The sequence below is a fragment of the Mus musculus genome, chromosome 19, assembly GCF_000001635.26.
Source record: "Mus musculus strain C57BL/6J chromosome 19, GRCm38.p6 C57BL/6J".
In the NCBI taxonomy this organism is placed as follows: domain Eukaryota; kingdom Metazoa; phylum Chordata; class Mammalia; order Rodentia; family Muridae; genus Mus; species Mus musculus.
Genome location: NC_000085.6, coordinates 58,388,203 through 58,415,447, shown reverse-complemented (window position 1 = coordinate 58,415,447; position 27,245 = coordinate 58,388,203). Strand labels below are relative to the sequence as shown.

General features: G+C 45.3%; 1 protein-coding gene across 8 annotated transcripts in view; it reads left to right on the top strand.

Moving 5' to 3' along the window:
• Window positions 1-27,245, top strand: part of Gfra1 (glial cell line derived neurotrophic factor family receptor alpha 1) — a 220,366-nt gene that overhangs the window by 40,499 nt on the left and 152,622 nt on the right. For 6 of the 8 annotated variants that reach the window (NR_104342.1, NM_010279.3, XM_006526681.1 and 3 more), the window contains exon 5: window positions 22,861-22,875. The exons of the other annotated variants lie outside the window; for them this stretch is intronic. Coding sequence is in view for 5 of the 6 variants with exons in the window: in NM_010279.3 (NP_034409.1) it covers window positions 22,861-22,875 (15 nt within the window). In the remaining variant the exon portion in view is untranslated. The remainder of the gene's footprint in view (window positions 1-22,860; window positions 22,876-27,245) is intronic. 8 annotated transcript variants of the gene reach the window in all.

Below are 27,245 nucleotides of genomic sequence, written 5' to 3'. Positions count from 1 at the left end.
AAGGAAACACAGCGGCAAGCTGGCTGTCAACACTTTCCTGGAGAAGTGAGGAGAAAAAACTCCAGCTGGATTGATCATCTGTGTTCCAGCTTAGCACAGGTGTCTGTGTCAATCATCGTGGGGAAAGGAGTCTGCCTTCTTCCCAGAAGGGGTAACAAAAGATACTCTTCCATCCAAGAGCCAGGGAAAGAGACAACGAAGCCACATACCCAGCCACATAGTCAGGGGACTGTTGTTTTTTTGGCTTCCACGGGAAGGGATGCCAGTTTTGGTGAATGTCTGATTCTTCCTCAAAGCCACACGTGTGTGCTGTGGTCTAAGGAGAAGACCCTTCACCTCTGTTCTTTTTTTTTTTCTTTTTTTTTGTATTATTGGTACTTCATACATAATTTATGTTGGGGAAAATTGAGAAACCAAAACCAAGTGTGTGTATTAAAAGAAACAAGGCAGTGGGTTGAGACTGCTCTGGTTTGAGAGAGGAAGCTGACTGGGCAGAACAGATGCCCTGGAAGAGGGTGGTGTTGGCAGATAGAGAGCAAGCAGTGAATGACAGCTGTGGATGAGTTGGTAACAGGTAGTAAAGGGGATGGAGGCTTTGCCTCTGGAGAGCTCCTGGTCTAAACATGTGTATATCCCAGGACAGAACAGTGATCTGGGGGCACTTACAGCAAGAGCCCCAATGTCTGGGTGGGACCTGGCCTAGTTGGTACAGTGTTTGCCTGTAGTGTCCGCATGGAGGAAGTATATTAACTGTTCTGATCTAAGCTATTCTGAGCTAGTCTTGGGGAAACCTTAGGCAGGGAATTTTTCCATTTTAAGGGGCTGCCACTCCTCCATGCTGGATAGGGAACATGGCTACATCAGTAGAGTGTGTGCCACACTTACTGAGGTGTGAGGACTTGAGTTCAGATCCTTGGCACTACTATAGAAGTTGGACACAACAGCCTGTGTCTATAATCCTAACCCTGGGACAGGGGCTGCAGACACGGGACACACACACACACACACACACACACACACACTGTGTTTTATAATAGGAAAGATCTGATCTGAAGGTGGCTAGAGTCTTGATTCAGACATTAACTTAGAATAACTTAGTCTTGATGGACAGTGGTGGTACCACATGCCTTAACTCTCAGCACTTGGGAGGCAGAGGCAGGCGGATCTCTTGGAGTTTGAGGACAGCCTGGTCTATAGAACAAGTTCTAGGACATCCAGGGCTACACAGAGAAACCCTGTCTCAAAAAATCAAACCAGCCAACCAAACAAAAATTATCTTTGGCCTGAACTAACAAAGTTTACTTAATTAAAGGTCAAAGATGCTAGTTGGATCCCTTGAAGGGGCTTCCAACAGTGATGGCATGGGGTTTGTGGGAGCTGGGGCCAACGCTGAGGTGGGACCCTGGGAAGATCTGAGGTTTTGAAGCCCTGGCCTCACAGAGTCCTCTTGATCCCTTTTAACACCTTTGAGGAAGGTTAATGATTAAAATATGTTCAACTTGAGGAAATTTCAGAACAAATTGTCCAAGTAATATGCAGTTCCCCCTTTCTTCCTACCTATGCTGAATGTGCTGTTTAATTACCCTGTAATAGATTATTGTTGCGGAGAATATATATATGTGTGTGTGTGTGTGTGTGTGTGTGTGTGTGAGTGTAGACAAGTCCTTTATCATCATTAAACACTGGATTGTTTTGGTGTTTTTTCCTTAGTTTTCCTTTTTCTTTTTTTTTAAATTTAGAATCACTTAAGTATCTCCGAAGGTTTGAAAAAACTGTCAGAGAACTTAAGTTTTATTTGGGCTTTGAAAACTTCAACACAATGCCTTGATATTTACAATAAATGGATCCATCCAAATGGGGTGGGTTTAAAGCAGTAAAGTTCTCATCTCCCTAAATCACCCAGCGGCCATTTAAGACAAGTTCTTGGAGGTCTGCCAGCTCCTCACTCCACAGGCACTCTCTCGAGGAGAGGGGGTGGAGTCACCGGCACGTTTTGCTCACATTATTTCTGAACATCGTGGAGTATGTTTAATTTTTAACTTGTTTATTTTAGTACAATCTGGAGTCTAGCCACTCTGGTTGGGACCGTTTGACCTCAAGGGGGGAATCTTCCTCTTTACCGGAAACTCTCACAAGTAGTAACGGTCAAGATCTTTGCTAGAAAGAAGAGAGAATCAGTCTGGAAGGAGATCAGCCTCTCCTCTCCTCTCCTCTCCTCTCCTCTCCTCTCCTCTCCTCTCCTCTCCTCTCCTCTCCTCTCCTCTCCTCTCCTCTCCTCTCCTCTCCCCTCCCCTCCCCCGTCCCCTCCCCTCCCTTCCCCTCCCCTCCTTCCATCTTCTTTGGCCCCTCCACTTGAGGCTGCCAGTTTGATCCCAGTGATAACATCTCTCTTCTACTGTGGTCAAGCTCATTTTTGTGAGGAAAACTTTGTACTCAGCCCTGTTGGCAGAGGAAGTGTAGTTGATTCACAGCCCTACGGTAGAATTAGTTTTCAGTAAGCCTGTGTGCAGAGGTCTTGATTTAGATGTGGAACTTTTAAGTAATGGCTGTCACAGGGCATTAGCTTTTATACTGTAGTTAGAATTTAAATCTATGGGTACATTACGACAGATTATTTTTCTTCACTAAGCAGGTGAGTTGGGAAAGGGCTGGCTGATGTTTTCAGGTAAGAGGAAAGAGAAAGGAAAGGGTTTAGAGTGTGGGAAAGGAGAAAGAGGGTGCTCATCAGAAGCCGGAGAGGAAAGCACCATGGGATTGTGGTTGTGAGAGCTCCACCCTGCATTTACCTAACACTTACATTAATAAGATGCTTTCTATCAAATCAATTATACAATCTGAATCCACAGTGAGTCCAAATCATTGGAGGAAGACGTATCTCCATGCCTTAGATGATGTGACGCTGTAGTGAATTTATGACTGAGAGGTAAGATGTTGTAACAAGGCCGTGGCTTGGCTCACAACATTTTACTATTTACAATCTAAGGTGTGAAGATGCCGAGCTCACAGAGTTTGACTTAATTCATGTCACAAAACAAATGAGAATTCTGGGACTTGAAATGTAGGCTGACAGACCTTGCTGGCTCTTCAGCAGAATCAGGAGGACACAGGCTGGGCTTGGTGGGTACCTTCCCAAGGGTCCACCTGCCCTTGTCTGGGCTCATTCTTGATTTAAAAATCAGATTTCAGGTGAACTGTTAATGTTTTACTTCAGCTCTCATTCAACAAATTTTAAATGTATATATGAGTGCTTTGGTTTTTTTTTTTTTTTTTTTTTTTTTTTGGGTATTGTTTTAAAAGAAGAATCCAACCAGTCCTGAACATCACCGTGAAGTCTCTCTTGATTTGTAGTCTGCCATGGTCCTGCCCGTTGCCAGCTTCCTGTCCATTTTTCTGGGCTCCAGACACACAGCGATGCTCTATCCAGCCAGGGACAGTCTGTATTTCTTTTCTCCTTTACTGTGTGTCTATCCTGTGTCACTTACTGTACCAGCCGCTGCAGCTACCATTCATTGCTGTGACTCTCTGCTTGCGATGGCTTTGATAAAATACTCATCTCATATTAAAACATCTCTCTGTGTGTAAGAAGATGAGATAGAGAGGGGGCAGGGTAACTTGGGGAGGTGAGGGACAGAAAGAGAGATACAGAGACACAGACAGATGGGACAGATGGACAGACAGACAGACAGACACAGAACATATGTACCTGATAGAAACAACTTAGGAGAGGTTCATTTGGGCACACAGTTGCAGAGAGACCTCAGGGCAATATGGCAGGGAAGGCCGGGCAGCATGCATGGTAGCCCAGTGTGTCCTACTGATTCCTGTCAGTAAACCAGGAAGCAGAGAGCTGAGGAACGACTGACTGCTCAGAGCTTGAGCCTGTGGGGGGTTTCTGGCCCCCTCCCTCTCCCTCTCCATAGTCCTCCCTCCTGCTTTCTCCCCTCAGGTGTGCATGTGTGCTTACATCTGCAGACATCTAGATTATTGAGTTGAGAACGAAGGCTCTGGTCTGTTTATATGAACGGCACCTGTCTAATGGTCAGTCAGCAAATACTTCTAGGCTAGAAACAAGCTTGTTTATACCAAAAGCTTTCCACTGCCCTGCATGAGGAGTTAGAGTTCAGTGGGGAAGGACACACAGCGTCCATCACACACACGGCTGTCTAGACTGCAACCCCTCCAGCAGCTGCTGAGGAGTGGTTGGCTCCATGTTACCGGCCATCCCACTGAGCGGAGTGAGGAGAACTTAGGTTTTAGCACAAGGGAGACCTGCTTGTGCTTCTGCTGTGACCTTGCACAGGTCTCATTTTCTCTAGCTCTGAAGTGGGAGTGCTCTGTTTGTCTGTCAGCATTGCTGTGTAACAGATCAGGAAGTCTGTGTGAGGTGCTGGGGAGGGGTGGGCACACGTCAGAGGTCCTTTGGGTCAGGAGCTCTACTTTAGACAGGTGAGTAAGTCCTTAGCCTTTTCTTGTGCTGTCCCACGATGCCTTTGGGTTGATGAGATGAAGCCCTGAGTCCAGATCGTTCAGATGGCTGTGTGATTACTCTTTTAAATGAAGAACTTGGCCCCGTATAGAGAGGCATAAAAAGTTCCTTCAGATTCCAGAGTAAAAGTCACAGCGACAGACTAGCTCAGGGAAGAGCCCAGAGGGATCCTGGTAAGGCTTTGGATGGAGATTTCCAGCACTGGAAAGTCTTCCCTAGAGCATGGTTATTTGTATCAGATAAGGTAGACTGGGTTCTTTTCTCTTAAATGAAAGGTCATCTTTTAAAACAAGATTTACTTATTCTTACTGTACATATATTTATTGTATATCTCTCCAGTGGACTGGAACGATGGCTCAGTGGCTAAGAGTACTGGCTGCTCTTGCAGAAGCCCTGGGCTTGGTTCCCAGCACCCACCTGACAGCTCACGGTCATTATAAGTCTAGTTCCAAGGGGTCAAGCCTCTTTCTGGACTCTGTGGGTACCAGACACACATGTGGTACACAAACATGTAGGCAGACAAGACACACACCTATACAATATAATATAAAACGAAAGGATGGATGCTTACCCATTCCTCCAAACATCCCGCCTTAATGAATAAGGTATTTGTATAATATATTTGCTTAAAATGTATATATGTTAGTCAACTTTGTTGCTATGACAGTTGCTACAAAGAACAATTTAATGGAAGATTTCTTTTGGCTCAAGGTTTCAGAGGGCCAGAGTGGCCCATTGCCTTGGGCCTGAGGTACAGCAGAGCCTTAGGGTGGCAGGAATGTGGGAAAACTGTCCACCTCATGTCAGCCAAGAATGGAAGAAGGGTGAGCCTGCAGTGGTAGGTGACTTCCTCCCTCTTAGTCTTTGTGGCAGTTGCTTTTCTGTTGCTGTGACAACATACCATAACAACTTACAGAGGAGAAAGTTTATTTGGGCTTATGGTTTCAGACTGTTAAGAGTCCACGATGGCTGAATGAAGACATGGTCACAGGAAGTGAGGGTTCATGCCTTGAGCCACAGACATGAAGCAAAGAGAGTGAATTAAAAAACAGCTGTGTCCTGTGATATACCTCCTCCGACAAGGCCACATCTCTCAAGCCTCTCCAGACCCTGTCACTAACGGAGGATCATGTATTCAAATGCTTGAGACTGCAATGGAATCTCTTCTATACCACGACAGGCTTGTTTCACTCAGGATCCCAGCAAACTGGATGATCCCACTCACGTGCGAGGTGAATCTTTCCCCGAGTTGCAGCCCCAGCTGGCATAGGTCTCCGCAGTGCCATCAGCAACATAGCCAGAAGTGTGCTTTACACGTCTAAGTGTTTCTTGATCTAATTAAGCTGATAGTGGAGATTACCCATCGCAGCATCAGAACTAAGCAGATTGTCCACTGAAAAGGAGCCTTTGTTTCTACCCAGGAGGAAAGCCACCCGAATAACTTCATGACTCTCTCTAGTATTTATTCTCCAATCTGGGTTTTTACTGAGTGACCCCTGCCCTGGTCACTTGGCTTCCTTGCCTTGTCACCCCACTATTTTGTTGCACATAGTGTTTTATGAGTTTCCTATTACAGCTGTAACACCTTACCTCAACTTTAATGCCTTAGCCAATACAAACTGATTAGCACGTAGGTCTGTAGGCTAGAAGTCCACTAAGCATCTCAGTGAGGTGTCAGCCAGAGGACCCAAGGGGAATCTTGTTTACTTGTTTCAAATGTACACATGTTAGTCAGACTACATGCCAAGTGCCCCAAGGAGCAGAGCACAAGAACTTTTAGAAGCCACAAGCACCCTTTTTTGGTTTGTTTGTTTTGTTGCCAATTTCAAGATCAGAAATGGCATTTCCCCAACCTTTCTTTTACTATCACAACTGTCTAGGGAAGTCTTGACTGTTGTGGATTCACCTTCTTGACTATAAATACCCAACAACAGTAATTTGGGGAAAGAAGAATTTATTGTGACTCACAGTGTAAGGGCACAGACCATCATGGTATGGTGAGGGTTACACAGCTGGTCACATTGTGTCCATAGTCAGGAAGCAGTGAGGTAAAAGCTGTACCTCAGCTAGCTTTCTTTCCTGTGTAGCCCAGGGAATGAACAGTACCCCCTATTCTTAGGGTAGGCCTTCCCACCTCAGGGAACGTAATCTAGAGCTCCCTTATAGGCGATGCCCAGAGGCTTGTCTCTTTGTTGTTCTCCATCCGCTCAAGTTGGAGGATCCAGGACGCCTTGCCTGTTTCAGTCTCCTCAGTTTAACACACTCAATACCATCTTGGCCATGTAAGACCAATCTTGTGCATGCAAACACAAAGGTTCCAGGGAAGACAGAGAAGGGAAGTGGAGGTGGGTGGGAGAATGGGAATGAGACTAAGGAAGGACTGAACTCAGTCTCACATCGGTGGGTACACGCTCTACCACTGATCTACACATGCACCTTTGGACACCATTACTCTCTTTACCATAACCAGAAACAGAAAGGGTTGTGCCCCTTCCTGTCCTTTGGAGCTGTCTGTTCCAGCTGGCTTCCTAGGAGTCCCAACCTGGGAGATGCTAAGACACCTTTAAATCTCTTTATCAGAGGACTCCAGACTTCGGTGTCCAGCAGGGATATTCTCAGTGTATTAAACCGTACCACCCAGGGCATTCTAAGGCAGCCAATTGCTTGCCGCCACCGTGCCTGGTAGATAATGGGAGTGGTGGGAGGAGAGTGGAAAATGAAGGCTTTGATTATCGGGCCTGAAAAGGTCCATCTAGAAATAGCCACGTTACAGCCAGTTCTTTCAAACTCCAAGGTACATTTTGTAACAACGTCTGTAATTTGAAGACATTTCAAGCCACAAACTGGCTCCAGAAATGGACTTTGTTCTTTATAGCATGCTCTGCCCACCACCCAGGCCCCCTTAAAACAACTCAGCAGGCTCAAAAGAACATTCTAGGAAGAGGAGACTAGGGCTGTACCCATCCATGTCTGCACCCAGCGTGAGCATAGCGGATGGCCCATCCAGGGTCTGGGAACAGGTGTAATGCTTATGCGCTCTCAGCATGTAGAGGAAGTGGCCTAATGGAACAGGAGATGGGATTAAGTCTGTATTTTCCACCTGGACCCATTGCGTGTCCAGAAGACATTAAGATCCCTGGGATATCTGCTCTCTTTCTCCAGGGCACTGAGTACAGACAATTAAGAATAGGTTGTCCGGGAATTCTGAATACAAGTCCATTCTGCACATATGAGAGTCTTTCGTGAAGTGATAGGTAGGATTCTGGTTCTTATGCCTTTAAGAAGCATGGCCCCAACCTTCTACTCCGGTGGGACACAGCAGGTGGCAGAACCTTATGCTTATTAATGGCTTGGCTGTCAATCAGGGCTATGCCACTTGGCCCTGTGCTTTTATTCCTCCATTCCTCCTTCCTTAACTCCAAAGAGCCAGTATCACTTGACACAGGCCTTTGGGCGCTGGCTAGATAAAGGAGAAACCAGGAACTGAGGATGTAACTTCTTTGATAGTGCTTGTCTATTATGCACAGTTCGGACTCCCAGTTTAGACTCTAACACTGGATAAATCAAGTGTAGTGGCTCATGCCTGTAAGCTCAGTGCCCTTGGATGTGGAGTGTTGTTTGATATCACTCCAGGGGGAGATGAAGAAAATATAGGGAACATACTTCAGATAGGGAACTAATTAACAGACCAATGTAGCCATAACCACCAAAGTCCAAGTTGGCGGACAGTGAGATATTTTAGGGTTAATTACAGAAATATAGATGACTTAGAGGTAGCTGTATTGCCCAAAGCTCACCCTAGCATTGTTGAAAAGCTGGAAGGAATCCTGGATTTCTCTTACCACTTGCAGACACTCAAGGGCTTTACACAGTCTTTTTTTTCCTCAGCCATTTTGACTGTTTACATAGCTTTGGAAAGGATGGAGCCTGTGGAATCAAGTAAGTTTCAGGGACTTCCTGAGATGAATGAGTTGTTTATTTTTTGAGTCTTAAGGAGCTTTCCTCCAGGATGGAATGTTTTAGTTCTGAGGAAATTGTTACACAATATGTAACAACAGAAGGATCAGGAGTTCAAGGTCATCTGTGACTAGAGAGTTTGAGGCTCTCTAATCTGGGCTACATGAGAGTTTTTCTCAAACAAAACAACAATGAAAACCAAGCACCTGGAGAGGTTGTTAGGGGTCTTGGCTCTGGTAACATGATAGTGTCTTTATCACTGGGACCCTCTATGACTCTTTCCTCTTTTGGATACAGCTGTACCTCTGGATATTTTTAAGTTCATAGTTTTCCCCTGACGCATAGTTTGACATGCTCTCATTGCCTTGAACTTGTGGATCAAAGAGTATGGGCAAAGAGCAAAAGACCCTAAACATTGCAGGGTTCATGCATATGAGATGATAAGGGGGGGTGGGGGTTCCTCACAGATGACATGCTAGGCCACTTCTAGATGAAAGGTCTTTAAGAAGCAGCTTCCTTTCTGTGAATAGAGGTCTGTCCTCTCATGCTTGAGCTTTAATAGTTTCTACAAAGGCGACCCTTTGATCACGAATGTTAAAGAGTTCAGGCAAAGTTTCCTGGGCCTGTTTTATTTGGGGAACATTTGTGCTTTGTAGACCAGGGCATGCCAATATTTTAAAGGCCATGGCTAACATCTTCCACCCTAGTCCGGGGAACCACTTGGCGGTGGGGAGCAGACAAGGAACTGTTTGTGCCTCCATAATTACAGAGCAGCAGGCGTTTTATAACTGCGGAGTGGACTTCAAAGTTAATTACCATTTAGAAGTCTGAATAAAATAATCCTCTAAAACACTGGGGATCAGGAGAGTTTCAGTGACTTATTCCTTTATTAGAATAAATACTAGATCCTCAATCACTTTAAAGATCAGGAAGCAGGAGGCCAGTGGTATCCAATGAGTACAGTGTAAGCCATGTATACGTGTGCTTTCAAAAAGCTCTGGTGCGTTAAACCGTAAGAAGCACAGGTGAAGATAATTTTAATGCAGATATTTTGTCAATTCATCTAACATCTCAGGATATGATCGAAAATAAACAATTATTAACGAGATATTGCATCCCCCCCCACCCCCGCCCCAGGAAAGCCATTGGAATGTGTTTACTAAAAGTAGGCTATTCATTGTGCTGATTTGTTGCTTCTTCATGCTTGGGAGTCATGTGTATCTGGGGGCTGCCATATTGGACAGCCCAGGGAGCGACAGTACCATGTGATGGCCCTCTGGAGAGACAGGACGCAGTGTCTCTTTGGGAGCTTTTGGATGCTTGTCAAGATGTCAGGCTCCCGTGTCTGTTTCTTTACACATGCTTATTGGTTGTAGAACTGGAGTATGGTTGTGAGTTTGGAGAGATGAAGATGGTTGTGCTAGCAATTAGAAATGAATTCAGGTTCTCGGGCAGCTTTATTGGATACGATTTGCGGTCATTTCACTTCACCGTGTAAAGCACGCAGTTCAGAGGGGTCAAGTCTGTTCATAGAGTTGCATGTCTACCTTTCAGTCTGTTTAGAATGTGCTTGTTACTCTGAGAAACTCAGTGCAACCTCGTGGTTTCTTACTCCCTCACTCTTATCTCTTCCGGTCCTTGACATCCACTAGTCCCGTTCTCTGTCTGTAGGTTTATGTGGTGTGGGCACTTGGTATAGATAGACTTTGTTTACTCATGTATTCATAATATGTGGTCCTGTGTGACTGGCTCCCTTCACTTAGCACAGTGTCTTCAGGGTTCAGTCTTGTATAGCACATACTACTGCTTCGTTTACCACCAATTAATATTCTGCTGTACAAATATGCTGCATATTGCTTACCTGGTCATTGGATGGCTTAGACTTTGTGGTTATTAGGAGTAATGTTGAATTATGAATATTTGTGCACAAGTTTCTGTGTGGGTACATTTTCTGTTTTGCTTTGTGTGTGTGTGTGTGCGTATATGTGTATGTGTGTGTGCGTGCTTGCATGTGTGTGCATCTGAGTGTGGAGCCCCAAAGTTTATGTTAGCTATCTTCCTTCCTTGGTCACTCTGAACTTTTATTTAATGAGGCAGAGTCTCTTACTGAGCTCAGCATTCTCCAGCGTGGGGTAGTCTTGACAGTCATATTGTCCCAGAGATACCCTGTGTATGCCTCCCAAGGGATGCCCTGGGAGTTCAGGTGCCCACCACACCTGCTGAACTTTGTGTGGATTCTGAGGGTCCAGACTCTACTCCTCACACGTGTGCTTCAGGTGCTTTACCCACTAAGCCATCTTCTAAGATGGGGCATTCATCCCTTTCGGGCCTGTCTTAGTTAGGGTTTGACTGCTGTGAACAGACACCATGACCAAGTCAAGTCTTATAAAAAACAACATTTCATTGGGGCTGGCTTACAGGTTCAGAGGTTTAGTCCATTATCATCAAGGTGGGAACATGGCAGTATCCAGGCAGGCATGGCGCAGGAGGAGCTGAGAGTTCTATGTCTTCATCCAAAGGCTGCTAGTGGAAGACTGACTTCCAGGCAACTAGGGTGAGGATTTTATGCCCACACCCACAGTGACACACCCATTCCAACCAGGTCACACCTATTCCAACAAGGCCACACCTCCAGATGGTGCTACTCCCTGGTCCAAGGATATACAAACCATCACAGGCCTATACCCAGGAGTGGAATTCTTGGGTCATAGCGGGAGAATCTGTCTATTTATTTGAGAGCCTTCCAGATGGTTTTCCATAGTGACTCTAACATTTTGTTTCCTCATTAGCAGTGTACTAACAGTGCACTGTTACAGTGCGGTGTAAATGTTTGTACGGCAAACACTGTTTTGAAATTATGGCCCACGTTTCATACTCCTTTTGTGCTATTCTAACAAAACTCTCCATTCTGGGTTTTTCCTAGTCTTCCTGTTGATATGATAAGCACCGTGACCTAAAGCAACCTTGGGAAGAAAAAGATTTATTTTGTCTTCCAGGTTGCAGTCTATCATCAAGGGAAGCCAAGGTGGGAACTACGGGAGGGACTGAAGCAGAGATCATGGAAAAATGTTGATTCCAGGCTTGCTTGTCCTGGCTAGCTTTCCCTGGCTTGCTCAGCTCCATTTTCTTATACAGCTGAGGCCCACATTCCCAGGATGGCACCACTCACCTCAGGCTGGACCCTCCTATGTCAATCAGCAGTAAAGAAATGCCCACAGACATACCAGCAGGCTAAGCCATCAGAAGCAGTTTCTCATTTGAGATCCCTCTTCCTACGCATCCCTGGCTCTGTGTCAAGTTGAGGAAAACTAACTTGCATGCTAGGTGATTTATAAAGGAGACAGGTGTATTTTTTGCATAGATTTTGAAGGCTGAGAGTTTCAAGGTCAAGGTACCAGAAGTCTTGATTGTTTGATGAGCTCTGTTCTGTTTCCAAGTGGCACCTTATTGCTGCCTGGTCTGGGAAGAAGACCTCTGTGCCAACCACCATGCTAAAAACAAATTACATATAAAGCATGATTTAAACATTTGAGGCTTTGCGATACCTTAGAATTCCTTCTTCAGGGAGCTGCTGGCAAGCCAGCTGCACAAATCCATCGTGAAAATGACATTTATGCCTTATGATTTGTGTGTGGCCAGTGAATAATAGCTCACAGGTTTGGAAGAATCTTAAACGGCCAGGCAAACTTCTTTTTTTTCTTAAAAGGGCACTTAGTGGGGTGTGAGCTGCAGTGACAACTCTGGCTGCACACAGATGAGCCCTCTCAGGTTATGGTCCATTCAAGTCACAGAGGTTATTGATGAAGGGTCTTGAGCTCCTCCCCTTCCCCTCCTCTTCTTCCTCCTCTTCCTCTTCTTCCTCTTCTCCTTCTCCTCCTCCTCTTCTTCTTCTCCTCCTCCTCCTCCTCCTTCCTTCCATATACTGGCCATTTTATTATAGAAGAGTTCAGCTGCACATTTACTTTGGACACACCACAACCATGGTGTGAGACAATGGTGAGAGGCAAATTGGCTACCCAGGACTCCTGAGAGTAGGTGCCTTAGAAACTGCTGCCTTCATGTGCCTTCTATATATCAGTTGCTCGGTAGGCCTTCACACAGCAGCCTGATCACCAGTCATCACAACAGCCTTGTACAGTCTACAGATGGTGATGGTGAGGGTTAGGGGTAGCATCTGACCTCCTCAGGGTCAGACTAGGATCCATGTTCAAGCCCTCTGGCTCCAGAGCTCAGAATGAGTGGAAAGCACTTACTACTTCCTCTTAGGGTGTTCTTCCTGTCTCCCACCGGGAACCTTTTCATGAACCTTGCAGGGGTGGCTTCTGTGCAGACAACTGTAGCTCTAGCACCACCCCAGTCTCAATTTAATCTCCTTTCTCTTACTTTGTTTTCAAATTGCCAACTTTTCTCTCAGCTCAGCCTCCTTTCTCTGAGCGTTTGCCTTTGCCATTAAACTCTGTAAGCAGATACATTTAAAAAAAAGAGATTGTAAAATTAAAAGGGGTGTGGGGAGTATGTATTGAGGTAGTTTCTGCAATTGGACCCCAAATCCACAGATAGTAGTTACATAAAAAAATGTAATATGTGTGTGTGTGTGTGTGTGTGTGTGTGTGTGTAGAAACACGGGTGATATAATACTAAATACCTTGTCTCCCTTCGGGGAAGCTATAGAAAGCGTGAGGCCAGTTTACCTGTTTGCCCTCCATTTTGTATGGCTGCTGGGAAAACATTCACAAGAGACATTGTATCAAAATACACAAATGTGGCCTCTGAAACCAGTTTGCTTCAACTTATATCCTAGCTGGCTTTCTTTCCTCTGACCTTTGATAACTTTACCCTCTCTGGGATATGTTTCCATTTCTGTGAAACACGCGTCATAACAGCTCTCCTGTGGAGTGATTGGGATCGTTGTTTGTCTATTTAAAGAACTTAAAATAGCACCAGGTGTGTGGAAAGCTCTGGAAACGTACTATTCTTAACATTAATATGTACCTAGGATGAGCTACTGATTTACACTGGGCTTTGGAACTATGGTGGTCATATCCTTAGCATTGTACTCTTTAGTCCTAGTCAGACAGAGAGAATTAAGGTGGTGGGTGTATCTGAGCTCACAGGAATCAGATGTGCACGTGATCTGAAAGCACAGTGCAGAAGGGCCTAGGGAGAGGTCCTGGTGTACTGTTGCTTCTGGAATTCAGGAGCTCTGGGGTAGCCTGCATATAGTTTTTGAGGGCGTGGGTATGGGTGTGTATGTGGGGGGGGGGGCTAAGGGAGACAGACAGACAGAGACAGATTTGCTATTGAACCTGGAGCTGACCGACTCAGTTGGAATGGCTGTCTAGCAAGTCTTGGGAATCTGCCTGTGTCTGTCTCCCCAGCCCCGGGTTACACGTGCATGCTGCTGCACCCAGCTTTTTATGTGGATGCTGGCTGTGTGATCTCAGGGCTTCATGCAAAGACTTTACTGCAGGACCTACCTCTCCAGCTACGGGATTGCAGGAGCAGACGCCTTCCTGACCTAAAGTAGATATTTTCTGTTGAAGCCCCTTTCAAACATCCATGAGCTTCGGCAGTTTCCCCAAGTTTATGCAGGTAATTTAGAGTGGAGCCAGGCTAGAATCTGTCATGTCCTGAGATGAAGGCCAGCCTAGAGTATATTGTGTCTCCAGTCTTCTGTGAGGCTTTGGACCTGCTTCATGGTGATCAGCAATGCTTAACTGTTAGGGGCAGCTCCTCAGATCTCCGACTTTAATTGTCTCTGGCTCCTGGGAGCTCTCCTGATGGTAATTTGTGCCAAGCCATCAAAATAATGATGATGGCCACTGTCTTCTGTTTGCTTTAAAGTTGTCCATCCCGGTAATGATCACCTAACAGAGAAAGATTTATTCTTCTGGACATTTATAAATGCCTACTTTGACTTTCGGAGACTAGGTAACCCATCTGACTAAAACCTGGATTTCTCAGACCTGTCAAGAGGAATACAATTGTGATGAAATTAATCAGTTGACTTGAAAATAGAGACAAAAGAGGATGCTTCAGGAAGTGTATGTTGGGTGGGTGTTGGGGGGGATCAGAAGTTGAGGCTATGAGCTGCTATAACATTATAGGTTTCAGATGGCTTATAATTCATCTCTAATGGGGAAAATACTTTACTGTGGAGATAATATTCTGGGATAAATTCAGAATCATAGGTTGTATTATGGATGTTTGTGGATATATGTGAATTGCAGGGAGTGAATTTTTTTTCTCTGAATGTAATTTAGCTTAGATAAGATGATGAATAAGCTATACACAACAAGAGCCCATTTGATGTAATGTGGGTAATTTTAAGCATAAAACCACCGTATTTTAGAACTGGAAGGGACCTTAGCCTGTACCTAGTGTATATCATTTTGCAGACAGAGAAAATGAATCCTAGAGGATGAAGTGGCTTTGCCTAGAGTGTGGACTTGGGACTCAGATAGGTAAATTACTGGGTTCGGATATTTTTTGAGACTACGAGGCTTGCTACCCACAGGAAGTTTTTACTAATCCTAGTTTCATGCCTTTGCTGATCAGAGCTATAGTGTGGTTTCTGCTGCAATATGAGGCAACTCCTCAGCTCTTGGCATAAGCAGATACTTAGTAAAAATACTTCACGACTCCTGATTAATACTTGATTAGTAAAGTTTGGGGAATTAGAGTGATGTCATTTTTTAGCTTCCTCCTTTGTTTGGGCTATTAACATAGCTTCATAGGGTTTCTCAGCAGGTTCAGAGAAATTTAGTGAAAGTCATGTATGCTGATCTTTTCAGAGAAAACCATTGGTTGCTAGAGATCGAATTTAAAACGGTTTCATATCATAGGGATTTTAATAATGAAGTCTGAAGTATTTGTACATGAATTCATTAAGCCCAGATTAGCCTTACTATAATTACTCAGAAAGTAATTCAATTGAAAATATTTTTAAATGGTATAAAATACACGGTTAGGCTAGAAAGCCACCCCATTCTACTTTATCAGCTCCATAAAGCACCAGCCGACTTGGACATAACTTTCATAGTATACAGAATGCAATCATAAAAAGTATTATTCCTAAATCTATTTTTTTATGTTCTTTCAGTAGTTAAGAGCTTTATACCTCGGTGGTAGGAGTGAGATATACTAGGGATGGAATGCCATAAAATGCTGGGGACTTTTACTAGCTGTCCTTTACACTGCCTGCCCCAGTCAGTGTAGGCTGATGGGCTGCAGTGGTACGGCTGAGGATTGATACTGGCAAGCACCTTCTCTAGGAAACAAAACTGGAAGATACTTTTTTATTTTGTGTTTTTTCTTATCTACAAATAAAAGACATTTACCAAGTGCAGAGTGCTTTCAGACAGAGCCCAGTGACAGGCAAAGTATTGGTCTTCATTTCTTTCATGATGAAAGGTGAGGTAAGTGCAGGACGGAGGAATGTGACAGAACTCTCTTGGGCCTCTATCTGGAACAGGACAAGAACAAAAGGCGAGGGAGGTACTCTAATGCCAAAGGACTCAGGTAGGAGGCGAGTTTGGGGGCATCCAGGCCGTTCGAGATAGTCACTAAAGCTTTGCCAAGGCTCTTGGGGGCTCTGTTCAGTTTGAACTATTTGTGTGTGTGCCAGAAGGAAGTGGGAGGCTTGTGGGTACTGGCTGTGTAGCGTGGAGCTGCGTGAGCTGTCTGGCTTTGGAGACACTTCCAACTAAATCATAGCCTGTGTGGTGCCACTGAGGGCAGGAATGGCCTCTGGAGGAGAGCATGACTTTGGCACTGCTCCAGTGGTGACAGACCTGCACCCAGGCAGGAAGGGGCTCTGTTATGCTCAAACTTTGGTATATTTAATTAAGTACTGAAACCGTTTCCTCAGGCAAATTCTTTGAGCTGCCCCAAGCGGTTTCTACCTGTTTTGATTTAGTTGATAGAAAGTGGGTCTCCATTGCAAGCCCCTTAACTGGGGGCCTTCAGTAATGATGGGGCCAGAAGAAGTCGGTAAGGTTAGAGGAAACAAGGCCAGGCCCTGAGTTCCTCGAATCTCTGAGATGTGCTTGTTCATCGTTCTTCCTGCTCTGGCCTTTGAAGGTTGGATGTCATATATCTCAAGGCCCCAAAATAAGTCATTCGTAAGGTAATAGTCATGAGGTCATATTTGAGAACCCCTTTGGGGTTTCTTACTAGCATTTAGCTAAAGCATGACAAGGTAATGAATTTTCACCCTGCTCTTTCTACTGTGTTACAGTTGTCCACAGGTTTTCAAGCAGGCAGTCAGTATGGTTCTAACACCTTGAGTCACATGACTGCAGTGAGTAGAAGCCCTCACATATCCCAGGTTTGTCACTCATGTGTATTACTTGAGTTTTCTCTCCATGGCCATTGAGGTCTCATAAAAACAGGTATTGCTTTGGGCATCAAGATCTTCTGGCTACTTCTAAGCATTAGGAACATTGTTAAATGAGTGTTGCAGGTCAGAGAAGACCAAGGGATGAGACGACTGTGAAAATCTGTCTATCTGAGACCGTGTTCTATTCTGCTTATTGTAACGTTAGCATTGGCTCACTTGTGAAATAAGTACCATGGATCAACTTCCAAGTGCCAAAGGTTATACATGTGAGAGACCCTGATGGTGCTCATGGGAATTCTGAAAGGAAGATCGGTTTTCTTGCAGATGAGGAAACCAAGATTGGAAGAATCTAGCAGCTACTTGGAGCTGGCTAGGAAGGTGGTTCAGCCGGGGTTCGATCAAGTCTTGTTTGAATTCCATGTCCACATGTGTGTGCTGATTGAGGTGTCAAGCTCAATCTGCTCCATCCACATGAGATTCCTCTGAGAAGTAAAAGGGTTTCTCCTCTATTCTGGACAGAGCAGTTATCCTGTCTTCCTTGGAGAAGGCTAAGTCCTGATTCTGGGTTTTTACAACGCAGTGACCCCTGCCATGGTGATGTGGCACCCTGCCTCCTTCGGGACAAGCAGGTATATGTGGTAAAATCGGACTTCAACTTTGTCAGCTTACAACAGGGACTGGTGGTATGCTGGACTGGGAAGATGGTGCAGATGTCAAAGTGCTCTGCAGGCATGAGGGCCTAAGTTGCGATTCCCATGATGTGTACATAAAACCAGACTGACCTAGAAGCGTTCACCAGTTCATAGAAAGTGGAGACCGAGACAGGTGGATCCTTGAATTTCATCTGCCAGGCTAGCCTAGCTGAATCTGTGAGAGTCTGTCTCCAGAAAAGGTAGAGGGTGATTATTAAAGAGAGACGTGGGATATTAATTTGTGACCTCCACACGAATACAAACATACATGCAGGCTCAGATATGTGCACCTTGAAACTGCACTGCCCACACGCACACGCACACAATACACTCTGATGCTTTTAAGTATATAACACAAAAAAATGGACATTTTGAAATAAAACATAAGATAATGGGTAAAAAGAGAGCTTGTCCTCACTCAGGAGAAGCATGAGCCAATCCTACTTTTCAGTGCAGAAGAGAATTCATTTCGCTCTTACTGATTTGCAGTGGTAGAATTCAGTTGGATTTTGGTTACCCCTTGAACCACGTGTGGGGCTGGCTGGGCTTGGGGACTCCATGATGATACTGAATGTGACTTCGGTTAATGGTGACTGTGACTCCTTTCAAGGGAGCAACATTCACTCCAGCCACTCTCCAGATCTCATCCCAGGCCCTGGTTAGTTGGGTGCAAGTAAAATTTATAGCGCTTTACTGTAAAAGCCCTGGACTTGAAAAAGGATTTTTCTCTCAGTAGCTCAAACCACAGGAGGACTCGTAAGGCAGCTGTCTCCCCAGGTGAGACTTCTTAAATGGGAGTTAAGTGCATGCATTTTCAAGAAACTAAACTGCCCTCATATATAATTTAACCTGAGAAAGAAAGACGAGTAGAGAGATGAGTGTGATTACATTGTTTGGGAAGTAGTAACTCCCCCCCCCCCCCAGAAGTCATGCACACTCCCTCTGTTGGGCAGATCTTGAATGCTGTGGTATATGGGGTAAGTGTGATACTGTAATAATGGTGAGGTTTCTCTACCTGTAGTCAGGGACTGTGGATTGAAATAGTAAATTATTCAGAGTAAGACGGCCATCCCCTTCTCCTCATAAAACAGAGCAATAGGTAAATAAAGGACAGCCGACTCACTTAACCCGCATGGCTCTGTGCGCTGCTAATTATTAACCCAGGCCCAAGACAGGGGTTCACCCAGAGTGTAGTTAAATCATTTTTAATAGAGGTAAACACTACCAGTGTGGGTGAGCAATACTCAAGAAAATTTCTCATCAGCCACATTCAGGAATCACCCAGCCTAATTGCCATAACTTATTAATAATAATAAATAATCTAGTCTTTTTATGGGCTGGGTCTCTGAGGACTCCATGCATTACAGAGCTGGGGGAGGGGTTGTTGAATCCCTCCACAGCAGTGGGGGAGGGGCACACATCCTTGGTCTTCCATCAGGTTAAGAAAGGCAGATCTGGAGCCCTTTTTCCTTGTTTTCTTCCCACATATGAATGGCCAGCTCACACATGGCCTTTCATCTGTCTCCAGGGCTAGAAGGGCTCCAGGGGCTGGAGGGCGGGGGAGTTGGGGGTGAGGGGCTGGGGAACAGGCTTTCTTTGTTCACGTGAGTCTGAGCAAAGCTTTGTCTGAAGGAGTTGGTTTCCTCTTCGTCACTGTTCCTGGTGTCCTTCGGGCTCCACCTCATTGTGGCTGGGGTGGTGGTCACTGGCAACGCCCAGCTCTGGATTTGTGTGATTCTGAGTCCTGCAAGGGTAGAAAATGCCACAGTGTCTTACACTCAGTGTGGCTTTCAGCGGCTTAAATATCTCAGTGAACTTCACCTTCCCAGGGGCATGGAGCGGTTTTAGAATCTGTAGCAAGGAAATGGGAGGTCAGAGGGGGCAGGCCATCTCCTGAATAATTCTCTGTGGTTGGTTAGACCGAAACTGTGACCCCGGACTCCCGGTCTGCACGCTTTGATCTTTAGAAGCGGCAAAGCCGATGACTGTGGAAATCGATGCTGTGCTCACAAACGCTGGAGCCCAGAACAGTGTGGTGAACTTTGGGGGCCAGTATCTTGTAACATCCATTGATCTGGGGACAGTGTGTGTGTGGTGGGGTGTAACATGTTGCTGAACCATGTGAACACAGTCAGCTCCCCTCCTCCTCCTCCGTATCCTCTGTCCCATCTCCACACCATCCCACCTTGAGCTTGGGTGGCCATCTTCATCTGTTAACATGACAATTTAAAAGACCCGTGAGCCATTATTACAAGGAATGTGGAGTGAATGCTGCTAAGAGTCGGAAGACTTATGCCACAGACCCCCAAGGACAGGAACTTAGGGTGTAAATTCCAAGATGGTGCCTGTGTAGTACTAAGAGTCTGTTTGGATTTACACGTGGGTAAAACTCAATCGTGAAAGCAAGCTTGGAAGAGCTTTTTAAAAGATGATGGCAACCTGAAATAGCCACGTGAACATGAGGAGTCTTTTTGGGGATTGCAGGCCTGAGTAACATCTGTGCACATCTGTCTGCAAAGATGTGAAGCACACAGTAGGATCGCAAGGAGAAAGGCTAAAAAGTCAGCCCTGAGCTCCCTTCCCCACAACCTGCTGGTGGTGCTGTCCAGTGACTCAATCAACTCCCAGTTTCAAAGGAAATGCTCTTTGTCAGAATCATGGAGAGGAGGCTGAGGATTCTGGGCGGATGTCGAGACTGGGTCTGTATTTAAGAGATTAATCTCATTTCCCTGATGTTTTCAAGGTTGAAGGTTTTTGTCTGTATTCATTAAAGGGGGATGATAAATGTCTAATTTGTTCTTTGCTAATAGTCATGATAAGCATTTGAACTTTATTAAGGTTAAATGAGTCTCATGTAGTCCTGGCTCAGCCTTGTGGTCCACGTATGACCTTAGGAAAAGATTTTTCATTTATCCTAGACTCAGTCTCCTTATCTTGTATGTTAAGGGAGTGGTAAGACAGAGAGAGAGGCACCTTCTTTTGCTTCTCTCTCAATGGTAACAGTGTCGAGTGATCTGGATGTAGGTAGGAGTTTAAGGTCCATTGCTCCTTTCCTTGGGAGCTCACAGTCTACAGAAATAACTGATATATAATTATAATTGATGTTATAGTTGCGAAATGCATGGATTATTCTAGGGACACAGGTGGAACTGGTGAGTTCCCTCTCTGTGGGGACTTCACAGTGCCTATGACACTTGAAGGGTGGGTAGCTGGGCTCTATCAGGAGTACAAGCAGATCAGAGACTAAGTGTTGGTGGTGAGGTCTAGGAAGCAAGCTTATGTAGTGTGGTAGATTTAAGCGGCTGCCTACAGCCTTTTCCTCAGTCCCTGGGCTGTAGCATCTCGAATTTGTACTGAAGATGAATTGCCAAGGCTAGAGCATACTGCACAACGCACACAGGAGGGGTTTGTGCTGCTCAGGTCGGCAGCTTCTCAAATCCTTACAGAAATACCACAGTATGTGTTTATAATCTATAAATGTTGTTCTATATACCTTAAGTCACCTTTAGATTGCTTCTATGATAATATATTACTTAGGACATAGTAACAACAATACGTGCTTGTCCAAACGTGTTAGTTTTAAACAGAGATTGTGAATATAAGGTGTGCTCATTGCTAAAGATTAAAGTAATATGTAAAATCTCATATAAGATTAAAGAAACCCAAGTTCTATCTACCAAAAAATGAGGGATATCTTTGTGGCCATTGTCACAAACCTCTCTTCATGCAGCCATGAACATGCCCATGCTCACAGGCACATAAATGTCCTCAGGATTATGTACTCCACCTAGGTGCTTAATGTTTTCACTGGAGGTCAGTTAGAGTCTATAACCATTTCAAAATGACTGTGTGTGGGGGTGGGTGGGGGGGGGAGGAGCAGGGGTGGAAAGATATAGGCATGCGGTGGTGTCTATGTGGTGGCCAGAGGACAAATCTGAACAGTCAGTTCTTTCTCATTCATACAGATTTCAGGGGTCAAACTTGGGTTCTAACCCATCTCTACAGTCTTCCTTACTCATTAAAATCACAGCGCAGCAAGCCATGTGCACATAAGTTACATTGACTCTCTGGTGACTGTTAGCATCATCCCATGCTTTCCCATTGTAAACAATATTTAGATGTACCTCTCTCTAGATCCCCTTTATATCTTTAGGGGATATTTTGTTGGATTAAAGTCCTGAAGTTGTTGGTCAGAGAATGCAGATGGGAGAGATTTCTGTATATGCTGTCAGACTGTCTCCTGGAAGCTTCTTTTTGTAGCCCTGCAGACAGAGCAGGTGCTAGCTCCCATCTGGATGGTTCTGGGTCACTCCTCTCTCTCTATGTTGAAGACAGCAAATGAAAAAACATGATGAGTTGGGGTGATGATTGGGAGTCTAAGCTCCTTTGTGTGTAAATGATTTAAAAAAATGCTTTCTATGTATAGCTGTGGTCACTGTGAGATGTGGAGAAAAACGATTGTCTTGATTCCTGATTGCTAAGTCACCAGTAGCAAAGCGGGGTGGGTAGCATACTCACAGGGTAGAGTTCTCTGTGGCCATGAAAATGGCTTCCGTACTGTGAGTTTCATCTCACTGTTGAACAGAGGACACAGTTAGAAAAATAAAGCTTTGCTGTCCGTCCATGTATACTAGATTCAAAGAGCAAAGTACACTTGGCGTTGAAAGTCCTGTTGGGCAAACAGGGTGTTTTGTTTTGTTTTGCTGTGACTACTAGTAACAAAGTATTCAGCATACAACAGTCTCGCCATGCTTGTTGAAAAGGATACGTGGATATTTTCTCATCTTTCTAGCAGACTTAGGGGTCACCATGAAGACACAGTGTACTTAGTAGTCAAGGGTTCTACTGTGGAGAGTGTATGCATGTTTTGTTTGTGTGATTTAAACATGACCCTGAATTCACAGACCCTTTCAGTCTATGCTTGTTGTCTTTAATCAGCCAGGTAGCTTTATAGAGATGGCTCACACAGGCTTGGGTTCAGTCCTGAGCCCCTGTTGTATTAGCCGTGTGGAGACTCAGTTTCTCTGTAAAGTAAGAACAATAGAGAGATTGTTTCATAAGGCCATTGCAGTCATGACATTATGGATCCCAACAAACACCTTTGTCCTGCGAGTTACATGTGGACTATTGTCCTAAGTCCTTAAGAGTCAGGCCATGACACATTTATAGGGGACAGCAAATCAAGGAGTTTATAAGTGTTAGCCATGATTTAGACCCAGGTGGTTGCCACCCACTGCCTGGGCCTGATGTGCAGGGAGTGTCGGGTGGAGAGCAGTGAGCAAAGCCAGCATATGGGAGCTGATTGTCACACTTACTTCTTTACCGTCACTAATATTTTTCTCTCTTTGTCTCTTCCCTCTTGTTTTTCCCCTTTCTGCCCTCAGATGTTTTCCAGCAAGGTAAGTGTCACCGCATCCTGTTGCTATGCTATTGGCTATGTAGTTTGGGTGGTGGGACTTTGCTTCTCTGAGGATGTGTCTCGGAAAATTAAGAGACCCCATAAGGACAGTAACCTGAGGTGCCATCGGTCTCTCTGGGGTCTACTTCTTCCTCTGAACCACGTTTGGGGTTGTGTCTGGGGACTAAACATCTGGGGAGGAGGGCAAGGATGCCAATGGACTTGGGAGGAATGGGTATCTTTGGAGGGAGTTGTCTTGAATCAGAGGCAGCTCCTGCTTTCAGAGGGCTCCCTCAGCCAGCCCCAATGGAGATGTCTTTGCTGAGCAAACATGTAGTCATGGGGGTGTGACAAGAACAGGCTGGTTTTCTGCTAGGTGCCCTCCAGCCTAGCCATACCTCAGCCTCTCCAGCCGAGTGTGTGACTGACAGAGTCAGACATCAGTCAGTGGTGTCCTCTGCTGTAAAGCAGAGGTGAGCAGAGACCCAAGTGTTTTCTCACTGATGTGTCTGACTGGTATCTGACTGGTATGTCCTTGTCTTGCATGGCTGAAACCCACAGGTTTTCACACCAATGTCATTGGCTGGGGTGTGGTCCTCACTTATGCATAGCCTCACAGCTCTTTGAAAGAGAAGGGAACTCTGGGGTCATGACCCGAGTAGAACCTTCTGCATGCACATGGTAGGAGAATTGCCTTTCAGTCGAGTTTGGGTACTAGCAGCAGACATTAGTTGTTTGTGTTCAAGCCGGAGAATACGTCCACTGTATCTTTCTGGAACTCAAATCTGGTTTGCAGTAAATATTTAAAAATATGCCTAGGCATTCCATAAATAGCTTCCAAATATTCTTAAAGACTTGGTAATTTTTTTTTTACAACTGCTACTGAACCCCAAACATGCAGCTCATGATATGGAGAGTAACTGCTCTTCGATAGAAGCCAGGTTGTGGGTAACGAGGGGGGGCAGTTTCTATTGTGTTGTCTTTTAAGAGTCTGGAGTCGTAGACCTACTTTCATAAATAATTCATAAAATTTCAACAAGCTATAAGCAATAAGTTCCATTTGACTAGAGACTAAGAGATGGGCAGAATTGAAAAGGTGTCATGGCTGTCGGTGTAATGAGAGTGCAGCGGTCGGTTGGTCGTTGCAACACCGCAGTGGCTTCTCATCCTTTACAAATTGGGGGTTCAGCAAGACAGTAGGGAGGAGACCCCACCCCCATGAGTTGTGATATAAACACCACACACCCAACTCCAAATGATATTTCTCCCCTCACAACACAAAGCGCTTGAGTCCGGAGCATGCATTTCAGGGCTATTGATGAAGGGGGAAGGGGAGACCCTCCCATCCGAGTGCCACAGAGAGCCGTCTCAAGTACTGTAATTGATATAAAGAGTGGCTGGCTGAGAGCTGATGTCAAATCTCTGTCCCTTTTTATCAGTCATGCTATTTGATTGATGGGATTTGCCTGTCAGTTGCAATGATACACACAGTAAAACTTACAATCATCTACAAATCACTGGCCATTGAGACTTAAGAGCATCTGAAAGAGAAAGAAGCTTATAGCCAGGAGTTGCCTACTGCATCTTGGGATTGGGGCAGCATCTCTCTTTGAAGATATGACTAGGGTCTGCGTCCCTGAAGAACACTACTCTCTTCTCTTCGGCCATCAATTGCAGATAGCTTCTTGGCTGAGGATGAAACTTTATGGGCCTCTCCCCACCCGTGCTGGGATTTTTGGCTGACTTGGTCTTGTGCAGATCTTGTGCATGCAGCCACAGCCTCTCTGAGTTCATCTGGACAGCTACACGGTCCTGCAACTACCCTTTCCCTGTAGGAGTCTACCTCTAGATCTTTACATTTTTCTGCCCCCTTTCTCACAATGATCCCCAAGCTTTGGGGCCAGCGTGTGCTATAGTAGTGGTCCCATATTGGAGCTGAATATCTCACAGTCTTTGATTCTGTGCTAACTGACCCATTGTGACACTCTAGCCACACTCACGTAGATAGATGGTCTATACACACAATGTCCACACAGCAGCAGTGAGTGTATTTAGTGAGGGAGTCAGGAAGAGGTCAGGAGAGAAGAGTAGGGGTGGAGAAACAGGAGAGAAGCTTGAGGGGAGGGCTCAGGGCTTAGATTTGATGAAAACATCACATGAATATATGAAATTCTCAATAAAGAGTAACTTCCAAATGTATATGCCAGGTTCCATATACTCAATTTCTATTTATTGATTTTTTAAGATTTCCCAACTTTCATGCAACTTATGCATTTTTATCCATACTTTGTGTAGTGAAATGGTTTTTTTGACCCTGAGCACCAGAATTTTGAAAGCATTTGTTTTTGAGATACCACAGTTTATGAATCGCTTTTATATTGAACACACACATAAGAGATACTAACAGTGGAATTACTGTTAATTATTTACAGACATTGTTCTTAGAGGACCATGTTGTTCTGAGACACCTCAGAAAGGATATTTAAGAGTTTACACAGCTGCTACCTCCCCTCTTCCAGGACCTTTGTTTCTGGTCACTCTACTTATGAAAGCAATGTTCCAAATAATGGTGACAGACACAGGAAACCAAGACAAGGTATTCTGCATCCTCCACACAGACTCTGGAAATGTGATTGTTACAACCGGAAATCCAGAAATCTAGTGTTAGCAAATGAGTGGATGCCACTGCGGTCTTTTTCTGAAGCCCATTTCAAGGTGGCCACTGATAGTGACTCTACCTTCCTGAACATAGCCTGTGGCTTGGGCTTGGCAGTGGGGCTGGGCACCCGGGTGGAAGAGACACTGCTTTACAGGTGTGCCTTGTCAGAAAGAGGACGGATAGCCTGTCTGCCTGCTGTATGGCTGTGTGTGTGTGCTGTGTGTGCTCTGGCAGGCAGAAGTGGGAAGCAAGCCTGCGGTTGACAACCCCAGACCTTCTTGGAGGAAACACACATTATTTCCTCTGGATTGCATGATCTCTATTTCATTACAGATAGTCTTGTTACAGTAGGTGACGGCATGGCGGCTACTGCTTGGCTTTTCAGGGCTGTGTGCACGGTGCGGTGCGTGTTTATGGGGGGTAGGTTTCCCTCTTGATCTGGTGGCATTTCGTTGCTTGTTTTGGTGCTTTCTTTTAGAAACGCTACTTGCTTAGGCCTCGACTGAAATGGTCAAGGACCAGTGAACCCACAGCTGTATCTTTTCCCAATAAAGAGCCAAGGCCAGCAAGCTTGTCATTCACAGAGTCCCCGACCCACTGGTTTTCACTTAGTGACTCTTTAAGCATGTACTGAGACAGCATGTGTAGACACACCTAGAGTTCTTTCACAGCATCATTTGATGATGGCGAGCAGGCCTACACACACTCGCAGGCACACCCCCACGCAGGCCTGCATGCCTCATTTGAAGCCACTGAAGTGTCTTTTAAAATGCACTCATCCGTAGACGCAACCCTGATTCTGAAATCGAACAGAAACTCGGTGAGCAGCTTCAAGATCAGAACACTGTCGCTCAGTGGGGCATTTGTAAATATACGCGGGCACAGGAGCTAGACGAAGCCGTTGAGTTAATTCTCTTTGTACTGAAGTCTTTGTATGACCTCAGACCAAAGAGGCGAAGCTTCCCTCGCTCCGGTTTCTGCCCAGAGCTGGGCTGTTGCTTAGGGAGAGATGTGTCCTCTGCCATCTGTGTCTTCTGAAGCTGGAAACAAGTGTCTGGTACTTTGTTGGGCTTGATGATCGGGGAGTGAACGAGACAGCAATGGTTCTTTTTCATGGATCCCACAGTTGGGCGCACAGGGAAGTTGGTAGCCAAGGAAGCAAGGAAATAAAAGAACGTCTTGAGTAACGGTCTTGAGTAACGGAATCGTTTCAGAGTTGTTCCGGTGCCTAAGAGGAATGCTTCCTGTGATGTGGTCAGGGAAGGATAAGAATAATGGACTGGTGAGTCTAGAGGATGAAAAACCCTTCAAGCAGATTTCCAGTGTTCTAGGCTCCAGGGGAAGCAGGTATGGCTAGGGCTGGTGGGTGGAGAGAACTGTATAGAATGAGCAGGGAGAATGGGGTTAATTGGGGTCTGCGGCTCAGAGGAAGGAAGCCGGAGGAGCTTTTCAGTAGCCCCTTCAGCTGTGAGCAGTAGGTGCGGGGGGAGCAGTATACAGTGTATGGAAATGGAGCTAGAGCTGGCTGCCCAGTTGGCTCAGGCCCTGCTCTCGCCCTCTGGTGAGTCTCTGCTTTCCTAGGCTGGGGAAGCAGCAGTCTGTCCAAGTTACGAAGCCACCACTCTCCAGGACACAGGCTTAAACATGCATGTGAGGGTGTGTATTGTCATGAGGCCCATAAGTGCTTTTCCTCTGATACATAATTAAGATTA